The sequence below is a fragment of the Capsicum annuum genome, chromosome 7 (assembly GCF_002878395.1).
Source record: "Capsicum annuum cultivar UCD-10X-F1 chromosome 7, UCD10Xv1.1, whole genome shotgun sequence".
Taxonomy (NCBI): Eukaryota; Viridiplantae; Streptophyta; class Magnoliopsida; order Solanales; family Solanaceae; genus Capsicum; species Capsicum annuum.
The window spans coordinates 378,449-395,456 of record NC_061117.1 but is presented as its reverse complement, the minus strand read 5'-3'; the positions used below and the strand labels follow the sequence as shown (position 1 = coordinate 395,456).

Genomic DNA, 17,008 nt, shown 5'->3' with positions numbered 1-17,008 from the left:
AAAACTTTTGTCTATGTAATTGGGGAGGTCATTAAACTTAAATGTTTAAAATTAGGAAAAATATTAAAAAAATACTTGAACTTTGATCAAATTTGCAGTTGAGCATAATATCTCATTCTGCCATCGAGAGACTTTAATAACTATATTGGAGGTGCATGAAATAAAATAGACATCTACCACTACCTTTATTAGTAGGTTAAGATTAAATAACTAAATTAAATGTTTTAGGATAGCATTTGACAAAGAATAAGGAATGCAATTATTGGATTAAAAATATGTGGTGCCAAATAATATATTAGTAAACTAATTTTCTTTATCCAAACCAAAACCAATAAAGAAAAAGACTATACTCGACGTCATATATTATTTTTCTAACATTATTAAACAATGTTTGTTTCAGTATATTTTTATGTTATTTTATCCTTAAAATTAATTAGTTTTGGAAATAAGCAATATTAATTGAATTGAAAAGAGTAAGATCAATAAACTATATTAGTAAACACAATTCTTATTTATAATTTCTTTAAGAATGTGTACAAGAGATATCCGATAACTAATATGAGACGAATAGAGTACTATTTTTGTAAAATTACAAATTATATAAAAAAAAGGTTTTAATATCGAAATATATAAGTTGACAAAGTAAACATATATATGTAAAATGCACTAATGCCTAAATCTAATCAACCATTTTTAGTATGGAAGTAGGTAAGCTGTACCATTTGCTACAATATTTGTAATCAAGACCATTTCAAAGTTTCTACCTAGATTTTAATTTTCTTTCATAGAAAATGTACATTATTAAATATCTTGGTGTAATTTAAGTTATATTTTTGATTAGTCATTATATTAGGTGAAAATGTACGTGTAAACTTTAGCTAACATAACACCTCATACGAATACGAACCTCTATCTGCAGATTAAATTATATCGATGATATAGAAAATTTTTATACGATCATTTTCTAAATGAATATAATTTAATTTTAATTAATTTTAACATCGGTATTTGCATCCTCCGAAATAGAATTATGAAGAGCAAATCTTATACTTTAATATGGTCAAACAATTTATGTTGGATAAATTTTGATTATGAAAATGTTTCTATATGTTGACATATAGACTTATTATAGTATCATATTTCTCGAAATTATTTTAGATTTACAACTCTAAATTGTAGTCTTTGTGGTTTAACTAAATTTCCAATATTATATTGATTGATATTTGAATATAATTGACTTCAATAATTCATTCGTAACCGTAATAATATCTCATAATAAATTCTTTCAACAAAAATGGATGATATATATCTATCTATCTATATAGTCTTTGACAAAAAGAAGAAACATTTTAAATTCTTATACCCTCTTTTATTATTATACTATATATATTATATATACAAAAAAAAAAAAAAAAAAACATTAATTTGCTATATTCCTCTTACCATATATCACCACCTAATCCTCTTGCCTTTGTCTATAACTTCTTACCAATTCTCAAACAAACCATACCATAAAATATATAGATTCATCTTAATTATACCTCTATACCAAAACCCTACCTTCTCATTTCTCTCTCTCTCCAAAGCCAAAAAGAAAAAAAGATAATGGAAATGATGAACAAATTACAAAATCATGATCATGATGAATTTATTTTTAGATCAAAACTTCCAAATATTTACATCCCAAATCATCTCCCTCTTCACAAATATTGTTTTGAGAATATTTCTCAATTTAGTTCAAGAACTTGTTTGATCAATAGTACCACGGGTGCAACATATAGTTATATTGACGTTGAACTTATTGCTAAAAGAATTGCCTTAGGTCTACACCAACTTGGCATCGAACAAAGAGATGTCATCATGTTATTGCTTCCGAATTCGCCCGAATTCGTGTTTGCATTCCTCGGAGCGCTGTTCCGAGGAGTGATATGCACGACCGCGAATCCGTTCTACACTCCATCGGAGATAACAAAGCAAGCGAAAGCGTCAAACGCGAAGCTCATCATAACACAATCTCTCTACGTTGATAAAATCAAGCGTTACGCGGAGGAAAATGAGGTGAAAATCATGTGCACGGACGACGATTCCACCCCCGACGATTGCCTTAGTTTTGCGGAGTTGTTGTTGAATTGTCAGAACGATATTCATTTATCTGATAGTGTAAAAATTCTTCCAGATGATGTAGCGGCTTTACCTTATTCGTCCGGCACGACCGGGTTGCCTAAAGGGGTGATGCTAACACATAAAGGACTAGTAACAAGTGTGGCACAACAAGTGGATGGTGAAAACCCTAATCTATATTTTCATAGTGAAGATGTGATTATGTGTGTGTTGCCATTGTTTCATATTTATTCTCTCAATTCCATTTTGCTATGTGGGCTAAGAGTTGGGGCAACTATTTTGATAATGCAAAAGTTTGAGATAAAAGGATTAATGGAGTTAGTGGAGAAGTATAAGGTGACAATTGCACCATTTGTACCACCTATAGTATTGGCTATAGCAAAAAGTCCATTGGTGGATGAATATGATTTGTCATCAATAAGAATGATAATGTCAGGGGCAGCACCAATGGGGAAAGAACTTGAAGATACTGTTAGAGCTAAATTGCCTAATGCCATATTAGGACAGGTAAAATCCTATACAAACTTTGGTTCTTACATTTTCTTTTAATATATATTTAGTATTTTATAAGAGTTTCAATTTCTAGTGTAATAGAAGAATTTTTGCACTCAACTATGTGGCCGGCCTAGTGATTGAGATAGATTTGAAAAAGAAAAAAAATATTAGGCGATCTTTTTACGTGTCTAAACTTTAGTAGACAGATTCATTCTGTTTGAAGGTATTTATGTATGAGTTAACCGATACATAGTGAAATAATTGAGGTGAGCAAAAATTGTTTCAAGTACCAAGATCATAAATTTACCATATAAGATCATAAACGCATTAGTAATTAAAAAAAAAAACACAAGGTACATAGTATAATAAGTCAAAGCACACTTGTGGTATTTTTTTTATTTTAATTTTATACTAACAACGTATATAAGTTAAGCGTTATACTAAATACATACGGTTCGCAAGGAGAAAACATGTAGTAGTATTTAGTTCACCTCTTTTATTTTTAGTCTATCTCTTAAAGAATGACACGTTTATATATTTAAAAATAATTTGAGTTTTTTACTTTTTATTTTCCATGTTATAAAAATCTCATTTTTATGGATTGTTTAATTTGCTTTTAGATGACATGAACATCAAATGTCAACATTTATCAAACAAAACGGCATTAATTATGGCAGAAAATATAAAGCTAGGAATAGGCCATATGTAATGACTATTTATGAGAAGGTAACATTATCATGTGCAATTTGTGCTAAAGTCTTAAACTAATGGTACTATTTATTGAATAGGGATATGGCATGACAGAAGCAGGTCCAGTACTATCAATGTGTCTAGCTTTTGCAAAACAACAATTTGAAGTCAAATCTGGTTCCTGTGGGACTGTTGTTCGTAACGCCGAGATGAAGATCGTCGATACCAACACCGGAGCATTTCTTCCCCGGAATCACGCCGGAGAAATCTGCATTAGAGGTGATCAGATCATGAAAGGTAATAATACTATATGTATTCATGTTCTTAATTCTAGTAAGTACTGATAGAGAAGGCACATAGTATTCATTGGCCCAATTAATATTTGGACCCATTGTTGTTTCTTGAGCCAAGTTTATAAATGGGCCTAAGGAAAAATGCAACAGTTCATTGGCCCAAATATGAATTGTCATTCATTTCCAACTCCATTTAATGTAACAATCGAACTTATATATACTGACAGTATGAAACCCTCAACTATGACTAAATTTGTTACGACACACTCTAACTTCACGGGGTCCCTATCACTCCCCTGAACTAAATTTTAGCATATTTTTGTCAACTTTTTTAGCTGACGTGACACCTTTGATGTGGATCCAATTTTATGAAATAAAGGTGTCACATCAGCACAAAAGTACGCTAATAGGAGTACTGCTGTGAAGTTACGTTGGAGTGTGTCGTCGCAACTTTGATCATAGTTCGGGGGTACTGAATGCTTATCTCGTTATGAAAATACTGAGTTTAATTTGAATGAATACGTACAGGATATCTTAATAACCCGAAAGCAACAGAGGAAACGATAGACAAAGAAGGATGGTTACATACGGGCGATATTGGATACATAGATGATGATGATCAAGTATTTATAGTAGACAGATTAAAAGAATTAATAAAATACAAAGGATATCAAGTAGCTCCTGCTGAATTAGAAGCTATGCTTATTTCAAATCCAAATATATCTGATGCTGCTGTTGTCCCGTAAGTCCCTTAAATTATCATTCGTCGTTAAAAATGATAAAATTAGTTTATGAAAATAATTCATCATGCATTATTGCATGCATGCAGGATGAAAGATGAAGTTGCAGGTGAAGTTCCTGTTGCATTTGTTGTGAGAGCAAATGGTAGTAAGATTTCTGAGGATGAGATCAAACAATATGTATCCCAACAGGTATATAAATAGTATCATTTCTTTATTAGTTCGTTCAAACTTGTGCAAACAGTCTCTTCCAGAAACGATAGGTAAGGCTGAGTGCGATAAACCCTAGCAATTCGGTCCTTTCCCGAACCCTGCATATAATAGGAGCTTTAGTGCACCGAGCGGGCTACCCTTTTTTATTAGTTCGTTAAAAGAAAAACGATATTTGTTTTTAATATTTAGAAATAATTTAAATATATGTCTGAAATGCAAGGTAAGGCTGAGTGTGATAAACCTTGTGATTCGGTCCATCTCCGAACCCTGCATATGTCAAGAACTTTAGTGCACTGAGCTACCTTTTTCATTTGTTCGTTAAAAGAAGAATGATATAGTATATATTTTGTTAGAGTTGTGACCCGAATTTTGTTGATCCAACCCTGAATGTTTCGCGATGCGACCCATGTTTGTGATTTTTATGGGGTCTGTGGTGGTAGCGTAGGGATGTATGGACCTGTATATTTTTGGGCTTAGGACTTATTTGTATGCACGTATTATATAAGTGCATTTAGTGGGTTCTTTTGGGTGTTCTGAAAATACACATCATTGAGACTATCGTCTTCACAATTGTACTCCTCTCCATTATAATGAATTCCTCGGCCTCTGCCCGTTTTTTTTCCCACAAGAATTTTCACGTAAATATGTATGTTCTTGCTTTTCTTTTTGCTTGTGGTTTGCTTATTTTGTCCGATTCGTAACATATTTTTTTTGTAATATTTAGAAATGATTTAATTATATGTGACTAAAAAGGATTATGTTGGACAGGTAATATTCTACAAGAGGATAAATAGAGTATTTTTCACAGAAGAAATTCCAAAAGCTCCATCTGGAAAAATACTTAGAAAAGATTTAAGAGCTAAGCTTGCAGCTGGAGGTTTAGCTAGTTGAATTTTGTTATGGAAATAAATATATATTAGCATATATATGAACTTTACTTTATGATATATAGGTATTTGTATAAATATTGAATGAAATTTGTATTCTGATAATTGTTCTGTATATTGAACCAATACATATTTGCATACATATACCATATCTATGTTGTGGTTGTTGTGGTTTTAAACGAAAGATATGTATAATATTCTCAAATATTATTTACACAAATGTAGAATTTAGTATAGTATGGTCACAGGTATAGAGTTTTCTCTGACAAATAAAATAGTAGAAATGTCACATATGAATTATGATAGAACTTAGCGACTAAAAATCTAAGTTGCAAAATTAGTTCATGAAAATATGATTTGTTCATCTCGCTCGAGTTTGAATGAGTCATTTGTTAAGTAACTCCGCTTTAATCAATCTAATTCAGTCCAAGTAATCTTTCGCCGGATGGTAATAACCAACCAAACTATTACTTACGATCATTTTAACCCTCTTAAATTCAGCTCGCCCAGCTCATTTAAAACCTCCAACTATGGGTAATGATTTACAACGCTTTAATCAAGTCTTAGCTTAAGAAAAAAAATAATCACAAAGTAGGCCACATCGCACTAATGCTTGTGTTATAATAATCTCATAATTTATCTCGATATTATAATATTCAACCAATCAAATGGCTAATCTTATCCAATCGACCAAACAACTTTATTGAAATACTAATTGGAATTGAAATGCTAATTAAGGTTGTGTTTTAGTTCAACTTGTTTAATCTGTCTTTTAACTTAAATCACTTACGTAATGTTAATAATTACAAAATGTTTGGTCTCAAATGGCATATTGATTGTGATATTGTACAAACATTCCATTCCCAAAAATAAATATTTCACCCCCATTATTCTTTAGAATTTGACACATTACCCTCCCAACTTTATGAAGATTACATAATCACCACCACAAGTTTGACATTTTTTACATTTGTTTTGATCCCCTTAGCTTCATGTGGGGTCATTTAGTTGGGAAAGAGTTAAATAATTAATCCGAGATCAGTTATTTTAGGATTAGTTATCCTATCATGTATATGAGATAACTTATCGCATCACTCAGGGGCAGAGCTACCCTTTGGCGAGGGGTCTGAACCCCCTTCGGTAGAAAATGATACTATTTATACATGGTTAAAATTATTTTTTATGTGTATATAGTAGATGTTGAACCCCCTTCGATTTGTTCGCCTTGTTCGCCTGTTATATATTCTAAACCCCCTTAATGAAAATTCTGGCTCCGCCACTGCCATTACTATGGTACAAATTGTGGGATAAATTATCTCGGGACTAACTAATACCTTCAACCAATTCCGGGATAAAATAATATAATTCTGTATTTTATCTCGAGATTATTATACCTTATACCTCACACCAAAGGTACCCTTTATAGTTTAGGGGCTTTAGACGTCGTTGATTTCATTGCTTGTTGTTTTGTCTGCAGAAGCTTCTCAAGCTCAAGCGTTTACTTTTCTAGTTAGAGACCAATGCCTTAGGGCTAAAGTGGAATCCGCAAAAGGACCTACAAACTTAAATAAATATCTAATCAATGCGTTTCCCAACTAGAGAAGTTGTTTTTGAAGTAGCCAGATCGAAACTATGCGTTTTTGGGATCTGCGTGCAATTAGAATATAGATGAAGTGCTCTATAATTTAATATTTTTTTAGGCATATATGAATGAATATCACTTGGTACATTAGATATAAATTTTCTTTAATCTGCTAGCTATGGTTGATTTGATTTACATAGATGAACAAACTTAGGTGCTGATATAATTAATTTTGACAGGTTCAGAAAATGAAGCTACTATTGGAGAGTCATCTCATGTGAGTTTTAATTAGTTAGGTACAATTATATGACCAAATGACAATGAATTATTTTGTACTATTACAATAATTATGTGGATGCCAGTCATGATAAAACACAATCAAGAAAAAAGTTAGGGAAATTAATATTGTCAGAATTACTAACGTACATAAGCTAAAATACATAGTACAATAATTATATACAAAACATAAGAAATGTTAATTTTTGACAAGACGTATCAAAAATGTCATTAGCTAAGAAAACCAGGGGCGGATGCAGCTTACTGTTATTGAGTTCATCTGAACCTAATATTTTTGACATCGGAGTATAAATTTCATTTGTATGAATTTCCTAAAAATGCTTCGTAATATTAAATATATAATTGATCCAATGTTAAAAATCTTAAATGCTGGATTCGCCTCCATAAGAAACGACGTCACAATGAATATTATTATTAGCTATCGAGCAATATAAATAGAGAAACATAAGTAAATGAAATGATCAATTATTTTGCATTTATTCCCATTAAAACTTCAATTATTAAACTATTTATCAAGCTTAGCGGTTATCAAATGAGTTGAAATTTCAAGCCTCAAGGTAGAGTGGTTTTAAAGAAACCACATACTCCCAGATTATTTTGAAGGTTGTTAGAATTTATTTGATTTTTGATATATGTAATTTAAAATATATCACAATATTTCTGTAATTATAATTTTTTTTTTTTTAATCTCTTGTCCCTTAATAGATGGTGCAATGAAAAGATTGTACTTGTGAAGACATTTCTTTTATATGCATGCATGGATAATGACTAATAATGTCTCATAAACCTTTTTTCTCGCACTCTTATTCGGTATGATAATTCAATATTTTGGAGTAATGGAGAAGGAATCTCGATCATTCCATCATAATTGAGTTGATGTAAATCTAATTATGACATTTCTAACACTTGAAAAGTGGGGGTCCTTTTCAAGTTCGTGTAGTCATTTTAATTAAGAAATGACTTTTCAAGAGTAAGATAAGCCAATATAATGTACATATGTAAAATTATATCTCAATAAATTTGGATGTGATTCTAATTAATCCTCAAAATATATAACGATTCACCTATTTATTAATTTTTCCTATTTTGACCCGTCCATTTTAACAATTAAAATTATTTAGGTTGATATGCAAGTCAAATTAATCTATGATTTAAGTTGTCATTAATTTTTTTTCAAAGAAATTCACATAAGTTGATCGTGAAAATAATTTAGGCACTGATATAAGGAAGAACACTACAAAAAGAAGGGCATTTTCCATGACATATATATATATATATATATATATATATATATAAGAGATAAAACAAAGTTGGATTTCAACATCAAAACCACAAAATCCCATGAAGAAAAGAGTGACAGAAAATAGTGGCTGAAATAAGTCAAAAACAAAAAGATATTTGGTATTAAAACATGTTTATTTTTTCAAGAACAACGTACCGTAATGTTTCACCTCACTAAAGTAATTATTGAAGAAAATTAAATAGGTAAATGTCCAATTAGTCACGCTCCAAGTTCATTACATGTATAGTTTAATTCGTTATAACTTAACATATATCACGAATCATGTCACGCTCCAAACTCATTTCATGTATAGTCCGCTATAAGTTATCATATATCACGAATTATGTCACGCTCCAAGTTTATTTCATGTATAGTCTGCTATAACTTATCATATATCACGAATTATGTTACGCTCCAAGTTCATTACGTGTATAGTCCGCTACAGTTCGACAAATTCCACTGTTAATTTTTTATCGAGCTATAACTTATTATTCATCTTTTTATGATATTGGTTAAATATATATATAGTGTTATGAAAAAGAATTGATGTCTTTAATGTTGTCTTGGAATCTCATGGACTAAGTGTATGTATATATATATATATATATATATATATATATGTTTCAAACAGGTAGTATTATATATTAATTATGAGATTATGTTTGTTGTATATGACAGAGACAGAAGTCACCATAATTATAGCCGACAAGGCAAGATTAATTAATATTATATATTATGATTAATATTTGTCACAAACAATTAAGAAATAGTCCAGGTGAGCCCATTCTTTTTTGTTATATAGCTAGAGGGCAAAAATTAATATATAGTGGGATATTGATTATTTTCCTGTTTTTCTACAGCTCAAGGCACATCCCCCATGTGCTTTGTGCTCAGTTTATCTTCATTCCTAGCTAGTGGGTTTGATCAAATCCCATTTTTGACTCACAAAAAAAAAAAATAAAAAAAATATCATTAATATTAATTTGATAGTTTATGTGATTGGAATTTACTTTACTTCAGATCCATAATTTACCTTAAAATTATGATCTTACTTCATTTCTTGATAGTAATAATGTTGCGGAAGATTAATTGTTATAGACCAAATGGGAACGCAAAATCCAAAAGATTAGTTTGATAGGTGGAAGAATTCATTTAGCCTATAAACCCATTATTAGCGTAGCTTTACTTATCCTGCGTGGACAATTAGCATATGACAATCGCCCTCACTTGAGAGTTGAGAACCAACGACCTTGTTGGTCACGACTGACCCCCCTCTTGCGTCTTGCGCCTAGGCAACCACTCCGAGTCACGGCTGACCCCCTTTTTTTGTCCAGGCCACCAATTCGAGTCACGGTCCACAAGCCCCCTCTTGAGATCCAATGACCACGTTGGTCATGACTGGCAACCCTCTCTTAGATCCAGCCACCACTCCGGGCACACAGGCTATCACTCCGAGTCGTGGTATCAACTTTAACACAATTCAAATTCCACTAATTTCTCTAATTTTATATAAAGCTGCAATTCAAATCCACTACAAATATCAATTAAGATACAATTAACAAAAAAGAATCTCGTACAATATAATTAGGATGTGATTTGTGGAGTTTAATCACTAATTCTTCAATTTATAGTGATAATTATATCGATACATTTTAATTCTCGAAATACAATGTACTACTATTAGAATAACAATTTTATGGCCTGACATTTCCTAGTAACTATTTAATGAATCTAGTTGATTCTTGTAAAGCGTAATTAAGCAATAAATATTTAGTGTTCTAGCACCCGTTAGATCTGACACAAATTAGGTATAATTATATAAAAAATGTTTTAAAATGGTATAGAATGGATAAAAGCACCCCTTACAACCAAGAAGATAGTTGGGTGTTTTGATTTTCAAGCGAAACGCTTTAGTTTGACAACTATATAATATGTGTGTTCGAACTACCCATCAAACATTTACAATTCCTAAATTCTGAGTCCGCCACGGATCGGAGTGGACAGCAAAGTAAGGTGGAAACACTTGTGTGGCGTACATGCAAGATAATAGAAGGGACCCATAAAAGTAATGGAAGTGAGTTATGTACACTATATATAAGTCACATCTACATTTCCCAGAAATGAACTTGCCTTTTTCTGGCTCTGAATTCTAGTTACTTCATAAATGGCATCAATCACATTACTCCATGGACAATGAGTCATCATTATATCATGACATTATATTCATTATCATTGTGTTATACTGTCAAGAAAATTGATGATCCCCAAGTCATCCTCATTCCTGTCAGTGTATATTGGAGTGTACCTCTTTCTCTCCGTCTCGAAATAAGTGTTGCTAAAACGTTTTAACATACTATTCTATCTCAAAGTAAGTGTCAATATTAATATTCCTTTCATCTCAAAATAAGTATCGTTGACGAATATTAATTAACATGTCCCTCTGTCTCAAAATAAGTATCATTAAAGGGTATTAATATTCCCTCCGTCTCAAAATAAGTGTCGTTAACGGGTATTAACATGCCACTCTGTCTCAAAATAAGTGTTGTTAAACGGTATTAACATGCCTCTCCGTCTCTATCGTTAAAGGGGATTAATATTCCCCCGTCTCAAAATAAGTATCGTTAAAGGGGATTAACATTCCCTCTGTCTTAAAATAAGTGTCGTTAAAGGATATTAACATGCCACTCCACCTCAAAATAAGTGTCGTTAAAGGGTATTAACATGTCACTCCGTCTCAAAATAAGTATCATTAAAGGGTATTAACACTCCCTTCGCCTCAAAATAAGTGTCGTTAAAGGGTATTAACATTCCCTCCGTCTCAAAATAAGTGTCGTTAAAGGATATTAACATGCCACTCCACCTCAAAATAAGTGTCGTTAAAGGGTATTAACATGTCACTCCGTCTCAAAATAAGTATCGTTAAAGGGTATTAACATTCCCTTCGCCTCAAAATAAGTGTCGTTAAAGGGTATTAACATTCCCTCCGCCTTAAAATAAGTGTCGTTAAAGGGTATTAACATGCCACTCTTTCTCAAAATAAGTGTTGTTAAAGGGTATTAACATGCCACTCCGTCTCAAAATAAGTGTTGTTAAAGGTTATTAACATGCCACTCTATCTCAAAATAAGTGTCGTTAAAGGATATTAACAGTCCCTCCATCTCAAAATAAGTATCGTTAAAGGGTATTAACATGCCACTCCATCTCAAAATAAGTGTCGTTAAAAGTTATTATCATGCCACTTGAACCTACGTTACAATCCCTTAGAAATATCATTTTATTCATTTTGAAGAATTCGATACGAATAAAACAATGTCTCTAAAAAGTGTGAGCAATATTCAATATTTTCCGTCCGGTCGAATAATTTTTGAGGTCCATACATTATTACTAATTTTATATAATTTCGATATTTGTAAATTATTTTCTGTTTTCATGTAATTTCTAAATTTTTATGTGCATTTTCAACGGAAAAATTACTTGACTCATTGTCCATTTACTTTGAATTAAAGATAATATGAGCGAATTAAGATACTCATTTGATGTGAATTTTTTGGATTTTGTTATTTCTATGTACTTACATATATCTTTGTTGTGATTTACAATTATAATGAATTTGTCCAATTGTTGTCAATTAGCAGACAAATCTTGATTTTTAAAAGTTGTTAATGCTAAGATTTTGTTGGGAATTAAATCCAAAACACATCCATCAATTAATGTAGTAAGACTCCACTCCATTGAACTATTATGAACTAAATTACTTTAACTTTAAAGAGGAAAAATGAACATGACTTGCTTAATTAAAGTTAAAGCACATGTTCCTAATCAAATTATAACTAGCTAGACCCCCTTAAATATATATAAGAGGGTCCTATTAGGGCTACAAATTAAAAGCAAAGAATACTATTACACGACACATTGTATTATGGTACTATTAATTATGGGCAGTGTGGTCAGAAAATGAAACATGTTTAGGACTACATGGTACAACATAATGAGTTTGCTATTGCACCTCTACACCATACATAAAATTCTGCAATGAATTATTTTATTGCAGAATTTGTCCAGTCAAAGTTGATTATCTTAATCACTAATTAGTTTCTTTAATGGGAAAAAATCAATTGCAAGATGTTAGATCACTTAGAAGCCTATATATTAATTTGTCCATTAGGTGATAACTAAAAGGACCTAATTAGCTAAAACCAAAGTTTTGATTGGACTCATGATTAGATGGCCTATTCATATAGTTTCACAACTAAAAGGAAAAAAACAAACGACTGTTACGTTACATTAGTGAATGTTATGATAAGCAACCCACAAGGAAAAATCAAGTAAGGTGAAAATCCTTGACGAAAAAAATCACGAGCAGAGGTAGATGAATTTCACTATAATAGAGAGGAGTATAATGAGGAGAATGACATATTTTCTGAACATTCAAAAAACGACCCACTAATTACACATATATAATATGTGCTTATAAATAAATCATAGGCCCAAAAACATACAGGTCTATACCGCCCTCCGGGATCGGGCCACCACAGACCCCATGAAAAATCACAAACATATGGGTCGCACCGTAAATTTTTCAAAATCGAATCAACAGAATTTGAGTCACAAATTCAAACAGTGAAGAAGAAACGTAACGTAGTGGGGTGACAATTATTCCTTCATCCCTTAATGAGAGGTCACGTTTAGTGTCTCTAAATAATAAGGAGTTATCTTCGTTAGAAAGTATTTTTTCACTAAATATAAAATTTTTCGATATCAATTTATATTTAGTCAAATTTCAATAGAGATATTACATTAAAATATTATATGAAGTTGTAGAGAACATGGGAAATTTGATAGGACCGACAAGTGAGTCGAATGCTGCTTTTAGTGGAGCTGTGGAGGTGACAACAATTTGATTCCCTACTCTTTTTGCAGCTATTTTGTCTCTCTCTCTTATTCTTAAATAAAATAATTAAATAAATAATGAAAAAATACAATTTTCTTCTCTTCTTCAATAGTTTAAACTTTTATTAAATACTTACTAACATTCATCAAATGGAATTAAAAAGAAAGATTTACATATATATATGCTCATAGTTAAATAATTTTTCCACTATCATTAACTAATACATTATGTTACTATGTTATAAAATTTTATGTTTGTTTTAAGTTATTACTACATATGAAGTATTTTTCTATCAACTATAGATCGGTTGAAAATTATTAAAACCATTTAAGTTAAAAGTAATAGTGTTCATATTTAATACGATAAATCAAATTATTTTTATATAAGTCAATTAAGCAGCTAGCTAGGAAGAAGCGTGACGAATGAAAACTATTAAAACAAGCATATTGTAAACATATATACAATATTAGTATAAGTTTCTTTCTCTCGACCAAATATGTAATTTTCATTATTAGTAGATCCACAATAATAGTTTTATACTATGAGCATATAAAAATAGTAAATCTTTAGCTCTTCTTCTTTCTCTCTCTATTATTACATACACATATACACTCATAATTTCCCTATATATACATTTGGTCCCCCTTCACTTCCCATAAACCTAATTTCAACTCACCAATTTCACTAAGCAAATAATACTCACAACAAAAAAACCCTATCAACTTCTTCTTCTTCTTCTTGTTCTTGAAATTGTTAGCCATGAGTTATGAACCAAACACAACCTTAAACCTAAGCCTATCAAGAAATGAGATTTTACTTGATCAATCTTCGTCATCGTCGTCGTCGTCCCCCTTAAGTCCAAATGAGCCACGTATTTTCTCATGCAACTATTGTAGAAGAAAGTTTTATAGTTCACAAGCTCTAGGAGGGCATCAAAATGCACATAAACTTGAAAGAACCCTAGCCAAGAAGAGTAGGGAGATGACTACATCGTCCCTTCTGCCTCATTCTGGTTGGTCCAATAATAATAACAATAACAACAATAATAATAATAATCAGACCAGTGGCTCGTTGAGCCCTAGTGGTCCGAGCCATGGCGGTCGTGGTTATGGTTATGGTCATGGTGCTAGGTTTGTTACTAATAATGATATAATGAGGTATGGAAGAAGAGAAATGGTGATAAATTATGGCTCTATGAAAAATGGTGAGAGTGTTCATCAAGAGGATTTTGGTCACCTTGATTTGTCCTTAAGGCTTTGATCATCATCACTTTTTTTTTTTTTTTAATTTATTTGATTTTTACTTGAAGAAATTATTGTAATTTTAATCTCCTTTTGATCCTATTTTGAGGTGGTTAGTTAATTAATTAATTCTAATCAAGGGAGGTTGAGTTCTTAAAATTGATGAATATGCATCATGTGTTAGTGATTTTGACGAAATTCATCTTTAAAATCCTATAGGATTCCCCAAAAATTGAGTAAATAAAATTCTTTTAGTATTGACTTTGTTGTATCCTGAAAGAAAATTGCTTTGTTTTTCCAAAATTCATATATAGGAACATCTCCGTAAGGAAATTCGATTCAAGCATCATAAAGTCCTTGATTTCGTTCTTCTTTCTACATTTCTCTATAATATGATCGGTATCCGATACGACACATTGTTGTTGTATTAGCTAGGTTGTGCACAAATCGAATCAATTCGAGTATTCAAATCGATTCGAAGAGTTTGGTTTATTCGATTTGAATTATACAAATATGAATCGATTTACGAATTCAATTTTAGAATATCTTGATTTTCGAATTGAATTTGGTTATGGGTGTTTGCAATTCAAGTATATGGTGTGTATGATTCAGGGGAATGGAGAGATTGACGATGATGTCACTCATCGAAGTACTGGGCTAGGGTGGATGAAATGGAGGCTTCTCGCTTTTGGTATCTAGTGCGACAAAGAGGTATCTCCTAAACTCAAAGACAAGTTCTACAGAATGGTGGTTAGACCAGCTTTGTTGTATGGAGCAGAGTGTTGAACTGTCAAGAAGTCTCACGTCCAAATGATGAAGGTGACGGAGATGAGAATGTTACGGTGGATGTGTAAGTGTACTAGGAAAGATAGGATTAGAAATGAGGTTATCCGAGATAAGGTGGGAGTGGCTTCCGTGGAAGCCAAAATGAGGGAAGTGAATTTGAGATGGTTCGGCATGTGATGAGGAGGGGCATTGATGCCCATGTATGGAAATGTAAGAGGTTGACTAGGGGTGAATTCAGGCGAGGTAGAGGTAGACCGAAGAAAATATTGGAGGGAGGTGATTAGACATGACATGGAGTAGCTTCAGCTTACCGAGGACATGACCCTAGATAGGAAGGTGTGGAAGAGGCAGATTAGGGTAGATGGATAGTAGGAATGAGTGCGTCAATGCTAGTAGGTACGAGGATTTTGTTATTCGTGTTAATAACTATAGTACTAATATTATTTCAAAATATTGTATTGTTTATTGTATTACTTAGTGAGTCCTGTTTATGATTATTGGGTGCGGTAATTTCTAATATTGTATCTTGTACTTTTACTATATATTCCTTTTCTAAATTGTTTTATCTTGAACAGGGGTCTATAAAAAAAACTTCTCTATCTCACCTCTGAGGTGGTGGTATAAGCTGCGCACACTTATCCTCCCCAGACTCGCTTAGTGGGACTATACTGAATATGTTGTTGTTATTATTGTTGGTGGTGTGTATGTGTATTGGAAAGTAGATGTATTGGAAAATAATATTTTTAGAAAGAAAATGAATGGGCTAAGACACTTGGGCTACAGTGAGTTGCATAGAAGTGGGCCTTGTTCATTAGAAACAAGCCCATATGTTTCTAGTGGCAAGAGTATTCAATATACAAAAAACATACAAGAAGAAGCCAATGGAATTCAATAATATCAATTCTATTATGTATATATAACAATGTAATTTTAATTTTATATATACAATAATATAGTTTTTTTATAAAAAAGGTTGAGATGAAATTCTTGCGGTGCCCTTAGCTCTACTAGATAACCACTCCCTTAGACTCGAACAACCTAAAAGAGGACTCGAACCTCCCCGCTTTTTAGAGCGAGCCCTCCTAGACTTATTCCAATCCAAGATAGAGTTATAGTATAGCTTACGGGTTTTGTAGGATTTTGTAGCTCTGATCTAAATTTTGTATGATCCATAAATACAGATTATTAATTTAAAAACTAAAAAACATAAAATCGTGAATCCATAAAATTCTAATCATGATTTCGGGTCTGATTATTTCCCAAATGTTTTTTCGATAAAGGCATAAGCTTTTTGTAGTTATGGAGTAATTATATTTATACATCTTTTTCCTAGTGAATTGGTCAACAAGTTCCTTAGTTGGTGGTGTGAACAAAGTTTAGAGAAGTGAAGGAACCAACAACATAACTTGCTGGCTAGTTTGTCGATGCTCATTCAAAATTTAAATTTTATAAATTCAATTATTTGAAATGTCAGAATTCATATGATTTTA

At 31.8% G+C, this 17,008-nt stretch overlaps 2 protein-coding genes across 5 annotated transcripts; both read left to right on the top strand.

The window, feature by feature from the left end:
* The first annotated feature begins 1,470 nt into the window (after positions 1-1,470).
* Positions 1,471-5,588, top strand: LOC107877487 (4-coumarate--CoA ligase 2). The gene is made up of 5 exons (XM_016724135.2): positions 1,471-2,628; positions 3,405-3,603; positions 4,128-4,341; positions 4,429-4,531; positions 5,321-5,588. The coding sequence occupies exons 1-5, from the start codon at positions 1,606-1,608 to the stop codon at positions 5,441-5,443; spliced, it is 1,662 nt and encodes a 553-aa protein (XP_016579621.2). The 5' UTR covers positions 1,471-1,605; the 3' UTR covers positions 5,444-5,588.
* An 8,391-nt stretch (positions 5,589-13,979) lies between these two features.
* Positions 13,980-16,433, top strand: LOC107877486 (zinc finger protein 2). Of its 4 annotated transcripts, none has more exons than XM_016724132.2 (2): positions 13,980-14,695; positions 15,345-16,035. In XM_016724132.2, exons 1-2 carry the CDS (start codon positions 14,251-14,253, stop codon positions 15,359-15,361), a joined length of 462 nt encoding a protein of 153 aa, XP_016579618.1. In that variant the 5' UTR covers positions 13,980-14,250; the 3' UTR covers positions 15,362-16,035. The 4 variants fall into 4 exon arrangements, with proteins under 4 accessions (XP_016579618.1, XP_016579616.1, XP_016579619.1 ...); XM_016724130.2 differs by lacking the exon at positions 15,345-16,035 and adding an exon at positions 16,094-16,433 and having other exon boundaries at positions 14,124-14,695; XM_016724133.2 differs by having other exon boundaries at positions 14,126-14,648.
* The last annotated feature ends 575 nt before the right edge of the window (positions 16,434-17,008 follow it).